General features: G+C 39.2%; 1 protein-coding gene across 1 annotated transcript; it reads left to right on the top strand.

Annotated features, from left to right (window-relative positions):
• Positions 1-11406: 11406 nt before the first annotated feature.
• Positions 11407-12335, top strand: LOC118562443 (CMRF35-like molecule 8). Its single transcript, XM_036134856.1, has 2 exons — positions 11407-11568; positions 11713-12335. The coding sequence occupies exons 1-2, from the start codon at positions 11484-11486 to the stop codon at positions 12033-12035; spliced, it is 408 nt and encodes a 135-aa protein (XP_035990749.1). The 5' UTR covers positions 11407-11483; the 3' UTR covers positions 12036-12335.
• The last annotated feature ends 3576 nt before the right edge of the window (positions 12336-15911 follow it).

Below are 15911 nucleotides of genomic sequence, written 5' to 3'. Positions count from 1 at the left end.
AGTATTTTAATTGTAAAGTTTGGGTATGTTTTAATAGTTTATGATGTGATTTAAAGATAAGTTGTTATTCTTTATGTGTGTAGTGCTTGTTGATTGAAAATTCTGTTAACATTTACTCCTATAGTCATTGCTGTATAATAACACACCTTATGATTTGGTTTTGTACAATAAAGTATTTGAAATAAAACAGTCTCATTTTCCTTTTATTATAATGTCAAACATGAGATTGAAAAATGCCCCTTTTCCACTGGTACCAATTTTGGGCACTTTGCTTTAGTTCAAAAAAGTAAAAAAAATAAAAAAAAATCAACTGCACCTTTTTTCCGAACTTTGAAGACATTTCGCTTCCTATCCAGAAAGCTTTCTCAGTTCAAAATGTCTGTGGAGTAGTGTGGAGTTGCAAGCTTTATAGTATTTCCCAACAAAGGCCTTTGGGAAAGCTTTCTGGATAAGAAGCGAAATGTCTTCAAACTTTGGGAAAAAAAAGTCCAGTAGCTTTGTTTTTTTTTAACATATTTTGGAATGACCATGACCTGGATGACTTAGAATCTTCACCAGCACTTTGCTTCAGTATGTGTTGCTTTTGGGGCCTTCCCTCTAGTAATGGTTTCGTGGATACATCACTGAATCCATTTAACGTGGCCTCTTTAATTTCATAGTTCTGTACTAAACAGACAAATATGAAATCCCCATTACAGATCATATTGTGTTTTCACTTCACATGCCAAGTTCTAAGGCTGTGTCTGTCAAAAAAAAATGGATTTTTAAAATTCTGCTTTCTTTTAAAAGTACAGAAAATAGTTTTAGAGTAGCAAAAACGGTGTGGTAGCATTTAGTTTATGAACTCCTTAAGTGTGGAAAAACATTGCTGGAAACCTGAGATGTGAAGAAACTGTTGGCTCCTTTAAATCGAGTCTCAAAACAAAGCAGTCCAAACAGAAATAAAAATGTTTTGCCACGACTCAGAGATATGACACAAAGGATTTATGTGTGATTGTAATGTTACAGTTGATAATGATTTACGTAATGTGTGTTGCTATTTCTGGTGCCTAAGGCTAAGGGGTGGAGTCACATTTTGCATAAAAAGAATGATTCCAGAACCAGAATCAGACCCACCATATTTAAAAAACACACAACTGCAACAGTAACTGACTATATCATTAGAGACTAAACAGAGATGTACCCTGTCAAATCAATCCCGTGACCCAAGGCGGAGGAGCTCACATTTTTGTACTTTGTGGCGGATAGGAAAACTCTGATGGAGCTTGATGGTGCCACATGAAATGTGAATGTATTAAAGTAGCTCTGAACCGATAGCCGCCAAGGTCCACCAGGCCTAACCTTACGTGGGTGAAGATGAAGGAAATGAAGAGTGATTACTGGTTCATTTAGGACAACAATGGCCAGAGCGACATGAGCAAAAAAAAAAAATTGAAGTGGTTCGACCAAACTTAAATCTACGGCAGCCAACCGATGAGCACTGGGAGGAAGAGTGGCCATGTCTTGGCCATCGCAGTGGCGGCACCAGAGAATCATGGGTGAGTGGGGAAGCGGGGCAAAAGGGGAGTCCAGCGTTCATATAGAGGGTTCCAATTAAATTTGGAGCAGCAAATAATAGTAATTTAGATATGAAATATTTATTTAGCCCAGGCTGTAATGATAAAAAATTGTGAAATGCTTGCTACTGACTGCTGACTGCTTTTAATGATTAAACAAATATCAAACTAAAACAAAATAAGCTTGAGCTAAGCTGAAACCACAGAAATTCTGCGCCTTTGAACCACTCAGAGCTGAATGTCTTGAATCGGCACAAAATGCGTGGTAGAGAAGAGGGAGGCTCACTTTTGAACTTACTGTGTAGATGTGTTATATCTTTGCAGTCTATTGAGCAAAACCTTTTCCTGTCAGCAGAGAACTGGACCAGCTGGAGGAATGAAAAGTAATGTGGTGATCTGTTTTAAGCTACTTGAGGAATAAACGCTTTGATTTTCACCAAACCAAACACTATATCATTTTCAGGACTTGGTGCAAATCCAGCTAGAAGCTCCCAGGGACGGTTCCTATTATTTTCTACCATAGCCAGCCCTTTTAAGAATACCTGTATATCAGGTGAAAGTCCCTCTACCCTCTGTTCCTTAGAGGACCCTGCAGATGCTTATTAGAGTAAACCACCTCATTTCTTGCTGGGTGAACATACAAATCAAGAATTTTTTATTTAGTAATTTTTATAAGTGATTAGCTGTAACTTACAATTAGCCTATTCTGTCAGCGTTCAGGTTTTACTGCTAACTTCTGCCTGAGTTATGGCACCTCTCCCTGTGCACACACACACACACACACCAGGCAGCTTTAGCTCTCTTAGCTCTAAGGCTGCTCTGAAATGAGCTGTGTTCCATTACTTCAGCCCTGTTCAAGTAATATATTAGTCAGACTGACAGCCTTGGGGTCAAATCTATAAAATGTTGCGTAGAATCCATACAATAACTATACGTATGCCAAAACAATCTAATTAATGAAAACATGCACAGGCAGAACAGCACACAATTTTCCTTTATAGATTGCAGCTGTACCTGAACATCTGCATACCAGGTTCCATCTCTTGTTCTGCCCTCTACATGCCCAGATTCAATCGTAAATATTCAATGCAAAGCACCTCATGAATGTTAGCGCATTAAAAGTAGGTCAGCTGATTTTTTTTTTCATGGTGAAATGACAACCACTGAGAAAAAGCAAAGAATCTGAGCAAAAAAATCACAGAGAAAGGTTTCTTAAATGTGTAAATCAGAGGTAAAAGTTTGCCAAGTGTGAACAAAACTTTGACAAATCCTTGCCCTTCGGATAAAAGATTTGTTAGAGTATTTACAGCCAGGCATGCAGCTCCCACAGAGAATTATTTTTTTTAACCTTCTTTTTGGATAGAAGGACGATTTTATCTAGTATAACAAAAAGTATTTCTGAAGAGGATTACCAACTATAGCTTTAATATTCACCAGATGGATGGTTCTTCGATATTTAGTAACGTTTCTTTTTTCTTTTCAAAACTTTATTTATTGAACTCTTTCTGAAAGAGTATGTGCTGTGCTGTATGTGAAAAGTCCACATACAGCACAGTATTTAGTTTAAACACATTTAGCAAACTTTGCTGCACATCAGATTCTGTTAAAAGGATGTCTTGATGGATAGCTCATAGCACAACTCAGCTGACCAAAAAAAAATGTGGTTAATCACTGTCAATTCATGATTTAACAAGGGAGAATTACATATCCCAAGTTGATCTGGATAGCTTTTTACCCATTAAAAAACACTTTTTTCCGGTCAAAAAAATATTTAATGATATCATATGAAGCAAGTGTGACAAAAAAAAACCTTCAGAATACGTCTGAATGCTTCTGGTCACTAGATGGCGGTGTTGAGCTAAGCTACTTAGGGCTCTAAAATTATTGCAGTGCTGCTGAGAGCAACGAGCCCGATAAAACACAAAAGTCAGTGTCTGGTAATCTAATAACCAACCACTGTAAGAATAATGAACTGAGTGCTCAAACCACGGAGGAAACAACTATATTCAGTGAGATCTCTGACAGCAGACAATTATTCCACAAAGGGAATGAACTGATCCTCAGGTCTGATATTATTTCAAGTGCTTGTTTCTGGTCATTTTTGGTGATTATGGCTGGCAACTAATGATGACTCAGAATTTAGTTTGTGAGGAAATCCAAATATTTTAAGGAAGGGATTTTGGCATTCTGAAAAGTATGACCATGTATTGTACCATATTTATAATCAGTAGTCAGTGCTACTTTCCCATGAATTCCTGCACCAACACAGAGTGGCATAGATTCACTCAGCTTAGAGGAAGGTCCAGGTTTCAGGTCTAATTTAGCTGCAAATTCTTTAGATTCTCTATAGGGGTTAAACTATCTTATTTTTATTGTTTTATGGTTAACAATTTTCTACCACACATTTTCCATCCACTCACCTTCCCCTTATAAATATCCATGAAGAAACAATTTCTTAACTAATAATTGTTTGTGGTTTAACCACACATTGCCAACAATGTCAATGGTCAACTATCAAGTCAGCAGTCCTCTCCATGGTTGTGTGGTCCATCCATCCATTTTCCGTCACGCTTATCCCTCATGGGGTCGCGAGGGGTGCTGGTGCCTATCTCCAGCATTCAATGGGCGAGAGGCGGGGTACACCCTGGACAGGTTGCTAGTCTGTTGCAGGGTTTTGTAGTCATAACATTCAATTCAATTTTATTTATATAGTGCCAATTCACAGCACATGTCATCTCAAGGCACTTTTACAAAGTCAAATTCAAAACGTTTTCTATCTAAGGAAACCCAGCAGATTTCATCAAGTCTTGACAAGCATTCGCTCCTCATGAAAGAGCATAGAGCCACGGTGGACTGTCATCTGCATTGTCAATTGCTATGCAGCAATCCCTCACAACAAGCATGCTTGAAGCATGACAACTCCCCTTTAACAGGGAGGAAAATCTCCAGCAGAACCAGCCTCAGTGTGAATGGCCTGAGAGCCAATAAAATGTTAAAGAGCCAAGTGAAATAATTTTCCAAAAACATCTGTTTAGTGGACCCTGTTTGTGACAATTTTTCTACATTTGATTGTTTACAGATTTTTTTAATTTACCCTTGTCAAATGGCTGCCTAAACAGTGTTTTACCCGATAGAGAACAGACGGACAAATACTGAAGATATGACTCATAACCTTTATGGTGTTATTTAATATTTAGTAACATTAGGAATGTTTCTTGCCTTGTTCATCTGAATATCACAAACAACGGTGGTGTGATCTCACTGATACCCACACTACAATATTGGTTGCTAACTGCCACTTAAATTACATTTCACTGCCCTAAAAAAAAACAAGCACACACATCTTAGTGCTTACCATTTTGATTTGTCTCTTTTTGGATTAACGAACAGAAAAGACGTAGGTATTTAAATCTAATTTTATTAGATTTGATCCTTCTGTCAAATGCTGACTCCAGCCTCGACATATTACCCCCATTGTATGTACAGTGCAGCTAAAACTAGTTCAGAAAATATCTGATGTGGTTTCATGACTTAACAGGATCTAAGGCAAACAGCTCAATGCTGTTACGTTCATGTCTTCAAAGAAAGTTTGTGAAACTGAAAATGTAGACAAAGAGATCAAAGATGAAGATAGGAAGAGAAGAGGAAAATTGACTCTCGGCTGAGAGTCATCAACCCAAAAACAACACAGCCAAAATCACTTATGAAATGCATGCACACACATCAGAACTATCCGGCACAGTTAAAACAAACTCCGTCTCGGAGTAATTAAGCATTAAACTAATTCCTAATAGGTTTTGCCCAGGCACAAAATATCACCTTATGGGTGAAAAAAAGAAGAAAAAAAAGGGAGGGGGTCCCGTTTACTTGTTTGTCTCAGTGGGGATATCCTGGCTTCGGATCCACGGATCTGTGGCTCCAGCAGCCGCGGCAGCAGCTTCAGCGAGCGCAGGTCCCTCAGGCAGAAAGGAAAGGGGGAACCCCGAAGTCTCTGGGCTCTGTCTGCTGCTTGTTTGGCCAAAACAAAAGCGGAGTTCTTGACGATCACTGGGAGATAGCGGCTCCCAGTAGGATCAAAATGAATTCAAATTATTTTTAAAGTCAACCTCCTGCATAGGAAAACAGGGATAAGTTTGATTCGGAAGTTCTCGGTTGAGCGAGAAATCAAATACATGCCACATGGGGGAAATCTCACGGGATGAAGCAGCTGCGTGTCTCCTCAATTTGGCGAACCGATTTGAGTGCGCTGGGCGTTTTCATATCATTTCATAGCAACGAGATAACATTGCCATGGCTGAGAGTCAGTTTTGACCATGTTGCATGCCTGGAGCTGGTGTCTGCTGACCATGTTGCATGCCTGGAGCTGGTGTCTGTCACATCATAAGATGGCATTACAAAGGCTTCAGGGATTTGGAAGAGCCAGAGGACTGGATGTTGGTGACCATGGAGGATCTTGACAGAAGATAATTTGAACAAGGTTTGATCTGTGGAGAAGAGGAAGGAGGGATAAGCAAAGGGAATACACTGAAAAAGGAACAAGATTTAGAACAAGACTCAGGAGAGGTAATGCTCTGATGCCCCCCATCTGTCTCCAGCTTCCTAAAGTACTCCTATTAATCAGCATAGATGGACAATACCTGTGGCTGGCATCTGCCTGTCGCACCCTCCAGGAAGAAGGTAAGAAAAACACACACCACAGAACCCTAACCCTGGCAAATGCACTCATTAGGCCACATGTGCTCTTAACATGTAGCCACACTAATTGGAACTTTGTGAATAAAACAGGAATTTACATTTGGGATCTAGTATCTGTCCAGGGTTTCTGCAAAATTATATTAGATTCCATGACAGAGTATGGAAGCGAGTGTGTGTTGTTATTGTATAGAATATGTTATTGTAAAACAACTGCCGATTAATATTTTCCCAAGACATGCTGGTGACAGAAAGAAGATACTGACCATTAAAACCATTTATCCAACCCCGCTATGTTTTCTGGTATCCTTAGAAGTGAACTGAAGAGGAAAATTGTCGTGGTACCGAGTTTCTTGACCCACATGCAGAACACACTGAGGAAGCAGAGATCCAAGTTTTAAAGTGATTTGTTAAGGATTTAGATACAGAACGCGCAGAGAGCCTACCGGGCGTCAGGGAGCGAAGCAAGGAAGGTGGCGATCTGAAATGGAGAGAGGAGCAGGTTACACCGATGCTAAGGCCAGGAGGAGTTGATGGTGAGACGCTTGCAGCGGCTGTGTGGGTGATTTGCCGGGAGAGAGTCAGCGGCTGCTGAGTGGAGGTGGTGGCTGACAGATGGAGTAACTGGGTCCGGTCGTACGTGCGACGGTGGCGGCGGCTTGAGGCTGCAGCTGGTCGGCGCGCACAGGGCGCCGGGATTGTGAGGATGATTTGTTACTTTCGAGGGAGTCAAGAGTGGACCTAATGCTGGCCAGCTCAGCAGAGACCAGATAATCAAGAGGAGGTTCTCCGGAGTGGGATCCAGAGCTGGTACGACCTGGGAAACAAGGAAACAATGATTAATCGTTTTTTTTTTCAGACGAAGAGAGAAGCTGGCCTACTGAGTCCTACCACATAAGGCTGACACAATAATGTGTCACAAGTTGATCTTGTGATCAGCGGCAGCGTTCCTAAAGCAAGATATTTGCCACTGAAAGCTGCTCTGGAATCATCAGAGATTTGAAACTTATTCTTCCTCAGTGGCATCTTAAATATATTCAATACTCTGGATTTGTAACATCTTCTAAATGGTTTTGTCACAGTTAAAAGTATTTTTAAACAGACACCTGCCCTTTAGACACGTCTACGCTGCGCATAGATTCTAACAAGATAATCTCCTTCACATCATCTATAACACCGGCCCATTCAAAGCAATGTACTTATTGTTGTGTGTGTGGTTGTATGAAAGCACCACAGTATGCTGGGCGAAGTCTACAGTCATCCAGGATCTTGTGGGTCTGGGATTTCTCTGTAGAACAACAAAAAAAGCACTTTGCTTAAAGGAACAATAAGTAATAAGGACACCTAGTGGGTAAAATCGGAATAACACATACACAATGCATTTCACAGAGAACTCCGATTTACTGAATGGTTCGTTGTTGGACTGAATTTAGACTTCCATGGGATATGTATATGATGATGTATTATGCTGTATTTCTTGTCTGCTCATCTTACTGGTTTCCATGTTTGCAGGCTGTTGCTCTATTGCCAAAATAAAATACCAAATGCTGCGCTCTGTTTTGGGAACCCTGGGAACTCTCATATGATTGGCTCAGGAACCAGGAAGTAAACACGGGCTACATACTGAACCGTAGTAGTTCTGGACCGTATCTGTTGACCAGAACGAAATGTGTGGCAAGCCACTCCTCTCACTATCTCCAAAATCAGCGATCCAGCGGTAGAGGTGACCTAGATGTCATGGATTTAATCAGATAGTGTTTATTTCAGTTGTAAGAGACTTGAGGCGACAGACTGGCGACCTGTCCAGGGTGTACCCCGCCTCTCGCCCAGTGAATGCTGGAGATAGGCACCAGCAACCCCCGCGACCCCATGAGGGATTAAGCGGTTTGGAAAATGGATGGATGGATGGATGAATGGATGGATGGATGGATGGATGGATGGATGGATGGATGGATGGATGGATGGATGGAGACTTGAGGCTTGACTGTTAACTGGGGTCAAAGAATTGAGACTTGGTAAAAATGAATATGTGTGAAAAACCTCCAAATTCAGCAGTATTAAATTATCTCAGGATGAGCTCTGCTCCCTTCATGTTTATCATGTATAAACAACATTGTTTTGTTTAAAGCTCTCTAAAATGCAAGCTCCACAACATGTTCATATGAAGGCATTTATGTAGAACCCTAAACTTGAGTAAACCAAGTTCCGGTCTTTAAAGGGGCCATGACAACACATTTCAGATCAAAAAACATCTTATCTTTATCTTTCTACATAGGTTATTTTTCTACATAATTCATATTTTCCAATCAGAGCACACATCACGCAAACAATCTTCCTCCCTCCTCCCCCCAGCTGATACATCAACCAGATGATTTAATGGCGAGAATCGCACTAGAATGTCTGACTGCTTCACTTGAGCAGAGGATGGTTACTTAAAAGGGGAACTGTTATGTCAGAGGGTGCTCAAAGACGAATAGAAGTTTCCACTTACTCTCGAAGGATGAGAGTCAGAGTGGCTAAAGTGAATTTTTGGGGACGTACCACACAATTATAACCCCAAGTGGAACCACGGTGAAGTTAGTTTTAGGTTAGATATTGAATTTTTTGCACAGGCTGATCTGGAGCTGCCACTCTCTGTCTGTTCCAATATCCATACTAAAACAAACTTCACCAAGGTGTAAAATAGGTAATTTCTCAAATGAGAAATGTCGTACAGAGTCGTACAAACAGAGCAGTAAAGCTTGAATAGTTTACTTGTATGAGTGAAGTAGCGAACAGATGAATGTCACCTCAACAGACATATTATGGTAACAGCAAAGTACTGCTGACAATGTTCATTTGCTCAGCGCACTTTACCAAAGAAAATTCAAGTTGGCGACCACAATACTGTTGTTACCCGTAAGTCATTTTAATTTCTAAATGCTGTCTCATCTGACAAAAAGTACTAATAGTTACTTAGTACTTGATTCACCTTTTTTCCAAATAAAGTTTTACTCAACTTGAGTATTTTTTTTTTAATTACAACTTTACTTCTACTTGAGTAAAAATATAAAAATAATGTTTCTCTCCCCCACTTCTACTGAGCACTACGTCCTAAGCATGATCTTAACATTCAAATTCAAACCAGGAATGGCAGCTTTCTAATTAATAGGAAAGTCGCTCAACCTCAGAGTTCATACAGGAAGTAGAAAATAAGAAGTCAGACAGCTGGAAAGGGCTGATAAAAAATAAAGGTTTTGGTCCCATTAAGATCTTCCTTGTTCCATGAAAAGCAGTGTTTTACTTTGAATATTTGCAAGAACTTATAATTTATATTTTCTCGTGGCACTTGTAGATGTCCTGCTTTTAAATCAAACATTCATCCATTACATTAAAACCTGCTTCTGTAAGCTGCAACCTGTAGTAGAAACTGATTACAAAGAAGCAAAGTGAAATTAGCTGCACATAAATAACCAAAGTACAGTCCAAGCTCTAAATCTTGTTGTTAACGGTGGCTGCATTTCATTGTGTTTGAGAAAATCAAAAACAGAACACCAAACTGATAACACAGAAATCAACTAATCAATGTCAGCAGTTCATTCAGTAAATGGTTCCTTTGTGCACTAGTCACCTGGGGTTACAAGACAAGAGGCAGGGGACACCAGTCTACCTGAAAGCTGACACAAAGCCTGACACAAATAAAGCCTCCATGCAAACACTTCTACTTAAACTGAACTTAGCTATGCATGTTGACCATGCTTGTTTTTAGACTGTAAGAAAAATGTAAAATACCAGAAGAAAAAGATTCAAGGTAAAGATCATAAAAAGTTCTCATAGAAAGTTTTTCACAGCTAAGATATAAACTAGACTGACAAAGTGCTATTTCCTATTTTTGTTTTTGCAGTAATCTCTGTCAACACCTCAGCTGCAATGATCATCTGAACAATGCAGAAATGGGTCATTTAACCCCTCTGAGCTAACTTGACACGTTCACAGGGTGTTAACACAACCAGCTCAGTGTTAGAAGCTTTAACACCTCTGTCGTTTTCAGACCAGTTTAAAATTACTTCTGCTACAGTTTATCTGCTGTCTTGAGGAACGAAAAGATGTGGCGCCTTCAACACCTGCTGTTCATTGCTTACTGTAAGTTATTTTATTTGATCGACAAGTAAAATATTTTCAGAAGTTTGGTTTAATCTTATAACAATTTTTTTAATTAAATGCAAATATATTTTTCAAGCATTAAACAAATGCATGAAGACTTTACAGCCCAGTTTTATAATAAATGTTATTGTTCACATATTAAAGCATAAAAACTGAACTGGTGTTACTTTCTGTTTCCAGCAGCTCTGTGTGTCTTGAGCAGTGCTGCAGGTTTGATTCGTGTGTTTGGATATGAGGGCCAAGATGTGAACATTTCATGCACATATGATCGGGGATACGAGCAACATGAAAAATACTTTTGTAAAAATGACTGTACCGAAATGGATGTTCTTATTAATACAACACAAAAAAAGAAGAAGAAATATTTCATCTCTGATGACAAAAAGAAAAGAACCATCACAGTGACCATCTCTGATCTTCCTTCAAATGCTGCTGGGAAATACTGGTGTGGAGTCAGCAAGTGGTTTAAAGATATCTACACTGAAGTAAAGCTGGAAGTAAAACAAGGTAAATATTGATAAGTTGATGTTTCTACATTTCACTGGAGATTTCACCACACATTAACATAAGTTAAAGTAACATTTGGTATCAGTTTCTATCAAGTAAAATTTCTGGAATTATAACCATTATTCTGTATGAAATTTAGTTTTTCATCTGGAGAAAAAGATGTATTTTTAAATTTTTAGTAGACAGTTGAATTACCAAGCAATACATGTCTAATAAGTCCAGGAGATCTAATTCTGTTTTGAAAATACATATAGTTAAATACAAATACCTCTCAATAAAGTATAACTTCCTTTTATGTGAAACATTTGTCTTGTTTTTTTCTTTTTCCTAATGTTTACCTTACTATCAGACAGATGCTGCAACACTGAGAATATAATCCAAGGTGATGAAGAAGGTTCAGTGTCCATCAGCTGTCCATATGGCTCTAAGTTTGTCGACAAGCTGAAGTATATCTGCAGAGGAAAACGTCCCTCCACATGTCTACAACAGGCAGTGATCACCTCTAACAACAGAGAAAATGGACGATTCAGACTCACTGATGACACAAAGTCAAGAATATTCACAGTGAAAATTTCTAATCTGACCATGAAGGATTCTGGGTCGTATCTTTGTGGCATCCAGAGAAACTCAGGAATGGATGTTTTCTCTGCTGTTCAGCTGGAGGTCAAAGGTGAGAACTCATATGTCTGCCTTATTAAAAGGAATAGGAGTTTTTTAACTGATGGATATAAATGTTTACACTTTATTAATTCATTAATACATTTGGAATAGTTTATAAATAAAATTAATTTTTTAACTTTTCCGTCTCTGACAGAATTGCTCTGTCTGAAGTCATACGACATCAGCGGCCTTGTGGGACATGCAGTGACTCTGCGGTGTCCTAATCCACCAGAACAGCGAGACAGAAAGAAGTTCCTCTGTAAAGGAGAGCAACACAACAACTGCACAGATATGATGGAGAACCAAATGAAGTTCATGCTGCACAATGTTTCCTCCATCTGTTTCTCTATGACCATCACAGAATTGGAAGCAGCTGATGCAGGAACATACTTCTGCGGCTCAGACGCTCAGCTGAGCTACACAAAAATAAAGCTGACAGTAGGTGAGATCCGCAAAGTGGTAAATAAATTAATATAAAGCACCTGAAAATCTAGGCCAAGGCTTTTTACCACAGCACGTTTCATTTTTGCCTCTGACAGTCTCTCCACATCAAATCAGCTCTGTGGCTTCGATCAGCACTGCTGAACAAGTCACATCACAGCCACCATCAACACGTGTTCCTGGTAAACTTGTTACATTTGGTTTTGTCTGTTAACTACTCCTGTTGTTTTCTAACTCTTCCCAAACTAGTCACTCCAAATCTCCAGATATCGTTGTCTAACTGTCCAGAGCTGCTCTTGTATTTCTACAATACTTTTTTGTTTCTGCAATATTAAACAGAATATCTCTTTTTTTTTAGTTCCTTGATGTAAGATTTCAGTTTTGTAGTTACTTTTTGCATTTGTTTACAGTAAATATAAACCAAAGCTAGCTCTCATTAAATTAATTCAATTCAATTTTATTTATATAGCACCAATTCGTGAAACATGTCATCTCAAGGCACTTTACAAAGTCAAATTCAATCATATTATACAGATTTACAGATATATTACTTGGCCTTACTTGTATAGATCAAGCCCTCTGTCTCTGGTGAATGGACTTGTATTATTTATCTATTCTAGTGTTTTTACACAACAGTCCACACCTAATCAGCCTGACCAATAAAACATTCACACATTCAGAGCACAATAATACTCCGGAGTGTTTGTAGTCAACTGTGACGCGTTTTTTGCCCAACACGAGAAAACATTCAGGTACCTCTTTCATTAAATAAAATTGTGTTACTGATCTTTGAACTGAGCTTTGAATTGAAGATAAAATGGCTTAAATAGAACTGAAAATTAGTTGGTTTGGATTTATTAAGTTAGGAAATGAGAGTTTATTAATCTAATGTAAATGTGGGGGAGCCAGAAAACAGGAACATGGGTATCAAGTCTGACATTCAGTGTTCACAGCTTTTGTGCTATATTTAAAATATGAAACCCATGTTGTCATTATGTGGTGTTGTTTCAGGGAAGGATTCTGTGTACCAGCTAACTTCTCTGTTTCCTTGTTTTTCAGATGTGACTTTATTTTACATTCTGCCTACAGTCTTTGCTCTGCTGTTGGTCCTGACATTTGTACTTTTAATGATTTTAAAGTACAAACAAAGCAGAAAACCAGGTACAGTTACACAGATTATGCGCTCACACAGAAGCCCCCATTGAAAGAACATCATGTTTACTTTGTGTTTTCAGTTGATGGAGTCAAAGTTAATGCATCTAGCTCTGATGATGTTGATGTGGAGATGACGATTAATGATGTAAGTTAACATGAGTTCACCTCTAAAATACTTCCTGTTTGCTGCACAGAAAAACTTATATTATTTTTTACTATTTTCTTTAGATTTATGATTTACACGAGGATCAGGTTTACATGAACTGTTCCAGTCCACCAACCATGTTGAGTCATGAGGACAATGATATCTACAACAACACCCTGTACAGGAGTGGAGACCTGGTGCAATAAGGAAACATGTGACTAGTGTTTAACAGCTTATTAAATCAGCCAAATGCTTCTCTATTTTTATTTAGACAAGTTTACAATATTTTAGTTTCCATATCAAATGTGACGAAGTGTGTTAAACCATGTTAAGCTACGCCATACCCTGATGGTGGTGAGCTGTATTTGTAGCCACAGCTGCTCTGGGGCAGACTGACAGAAGCGAGGCTGCCATACATTGGCGCCACCTCTGACCTCCGCCGGCAGGCAATGCAGGTGAAGTGTCTTGCCCAAGGACTGAAACGGTCTAACCGGCAACCAGCTGTTTACAGGACAAATTCCCCAACTCTTGCGCCACTGTCTGCACCTTTTACTGTATCCTAAAAGTGTAAACTCTCTCTGTCAGCAACAGTGTTTGATATGGGTAATATGGCTCTCTGGCTAGAGAGCCACAGGCTGGAGGGATAAGGAGTCTAGGGAAATAAGTAATTTTTTTATTATTTTCTTCAACAGCTTCATGTCCACTAGGTTCCAATCTACCTAAGTTCAGGTCTGTACACAGGTCCTGGTAAAAGTCGTCCCAAATGACCTGATGATGGTAGCAGATATTGGTTTCCCCCTTGCTACTCAACCTCCTTGATCTGTCTGCAGTATATATATATATATAGCAAAGCCTCTCAACCTCAAAGTTCATGTGGTCATCTGGTACAATTTCTGCAAGTACAGGAAGCAGGGAGGCAGACACTAAACACTCTTAGATGGCTAATATAACATGTTGTGTGTGTGCATATACACGCTGTGTATGTAAAGTATAGATATACATGTACACTTGAGTGTTTATGGCAGTACATGAATCTTGTTATAGCATTTGCATTTTCTACAATGAGAACATATATTAACCATGAGTGCTCTCTTATTATTGGGTGTTTTCATGTGTATTTTAGACATTGAAGTATAATAGTGCATTTCTTGTTGTCACTATGAGCAGAATGCAAAATATGAATTTGACGGTGCCTGTTATTCTGCAAATTTGTGTGATTTTGCTAATTTCAAAACTGAAGCTCTGTGGAGTGATTTAATTGGTTCATTAATTTAGCTGTTTGTAAATCTATGTAAGATTTAAAGGCTAATCCACAGACAAAGCATAAAAGTATATGGTATCATACATGCACAATTTGTAAATACAAAACTACTATAGCATCAACAGACATGTACTTGTAATTCAGTCTTGATGTAAAACATTGAAATTATATGTAATATGTAATTACCATAACAATGTAATCAATATGTCATGATTTGTTTATGGATGAACCCAGAGATTACACCACACACACGGGACTAAAATTGAGAGTTTATTGAAAGGAAGGTGGATGATGAAAACGGAGAGACAGGCCAGGACTGGAACAGAGGTGTAGGTGAAGGCAGGAGCTGACGGCCCGGAGAGAGTTCTGGTTGGAGCTGAGCGGAGACAGGAACTTGCAAGCAGGACCACCAGCACGGCAGAGTGAGTACTTGCAGGCCAGAGCAACAGCAGAACCAGTAGCCCCACTAGAAGTTCAGAGGTGAGACAGGTTACTTCCAGCAACGGGCAGAGACAAACAAAGATGAACCAAGGCAGGGTAAAAACGGCTATCAGGAGCAAACCAGGTAGACAGGCGAGGATAGAGTGTAGTCTGATGACGGACCGGCAGGGAAATGAAGACAGAGGGAGGCTTATGTAGGGAGGCTGGCAGGTGAAGTGAGTCTGACTAATTAATGACCAACAGGTGTGACTGACTGCGGAGGGAGTGAAGGGTAAGCTGAGTGAGAAGAGGAGGAGGAACTGAAAACTAACAGTAAATAAAGCCAGATCAAAACTAAACCCTGACACAATTTGTATTTGTTGTATTACATGATTTATAGACTTCATAGACATCATACTGAATATGCAATGTGATGTGCCTATTTTTTTATACCATAAATTACAATAATCTATTGAAACAGCAAGTGTGTGTCAAAGTGATGAATTTATCTTTATTTTAAAAGTCTTAAGCCCCACTGAAAATGAGAAAAACATGGTTGTTCAATGCTGTAACGCACGTATTGTTTACACTCCGACTGGTCGTAACTAAGGATTACCAATATGGCGGCTGGTGACTTCATAGCAACGTGTACTACCAACGGCCAATCGGATATCCAATGAATAAATAGAGATCAGTGACCATGACATAAATAAATGTACCATTGCCACCATAGTGAATGTAGAAGATTACTGTACAGTAAACTGAATATATTGTCATCTGAAGTACTTTTGAACGCTTCTAACCTGTATACATCATGTATACTGATGTGACGGTCCTGCTGTGTGGCAAAGTGGCCGGTAATTTTTTTGCCAATGCAGGTAATTGATTGTGGGAGGTGCTTCTGATTACGTGGCCACCTGGATAGGATTTA

Source organism: Fundulus heteroclitus, unplaced genomic scaffold, assembly GCF_011125445.2.
Source record: "Fundulus heteroclitus isolate FHET01 unplaced genomic scaffold, MU-UCD_Fhet_4.1 scaffold_92, whole genome shotgun sequence".
NCBI lineage: Eukaryota > Metazoa > Chordata > Actinopteri > Cyprinodontiformes > Fundulidae > Fundulus > Fundulus heteroclitus.
Note: the sequence above shows the minus strand (reverse complement) of the source record. Positions and strands in the feature narration are given on the sequence as shown.

Bases quoted from the DNA above. Each gene is read 5' to 3' on its own strand.
- LOC118562443 (XM_036134856.1), top strand. From the start codon at position 11,484: ATGAAGGATTCTGGGTCGTATCTTTGTGGCATCCAGAGAAACTCAGGA. The intron at 11,569-11,712 runs GTGAGAACTCAT...CGTCTCTGACAG, and splicing joins TGTTCAGCTGGAGGTCAAAG to AATTGCTCTGTCTGAAGTCA.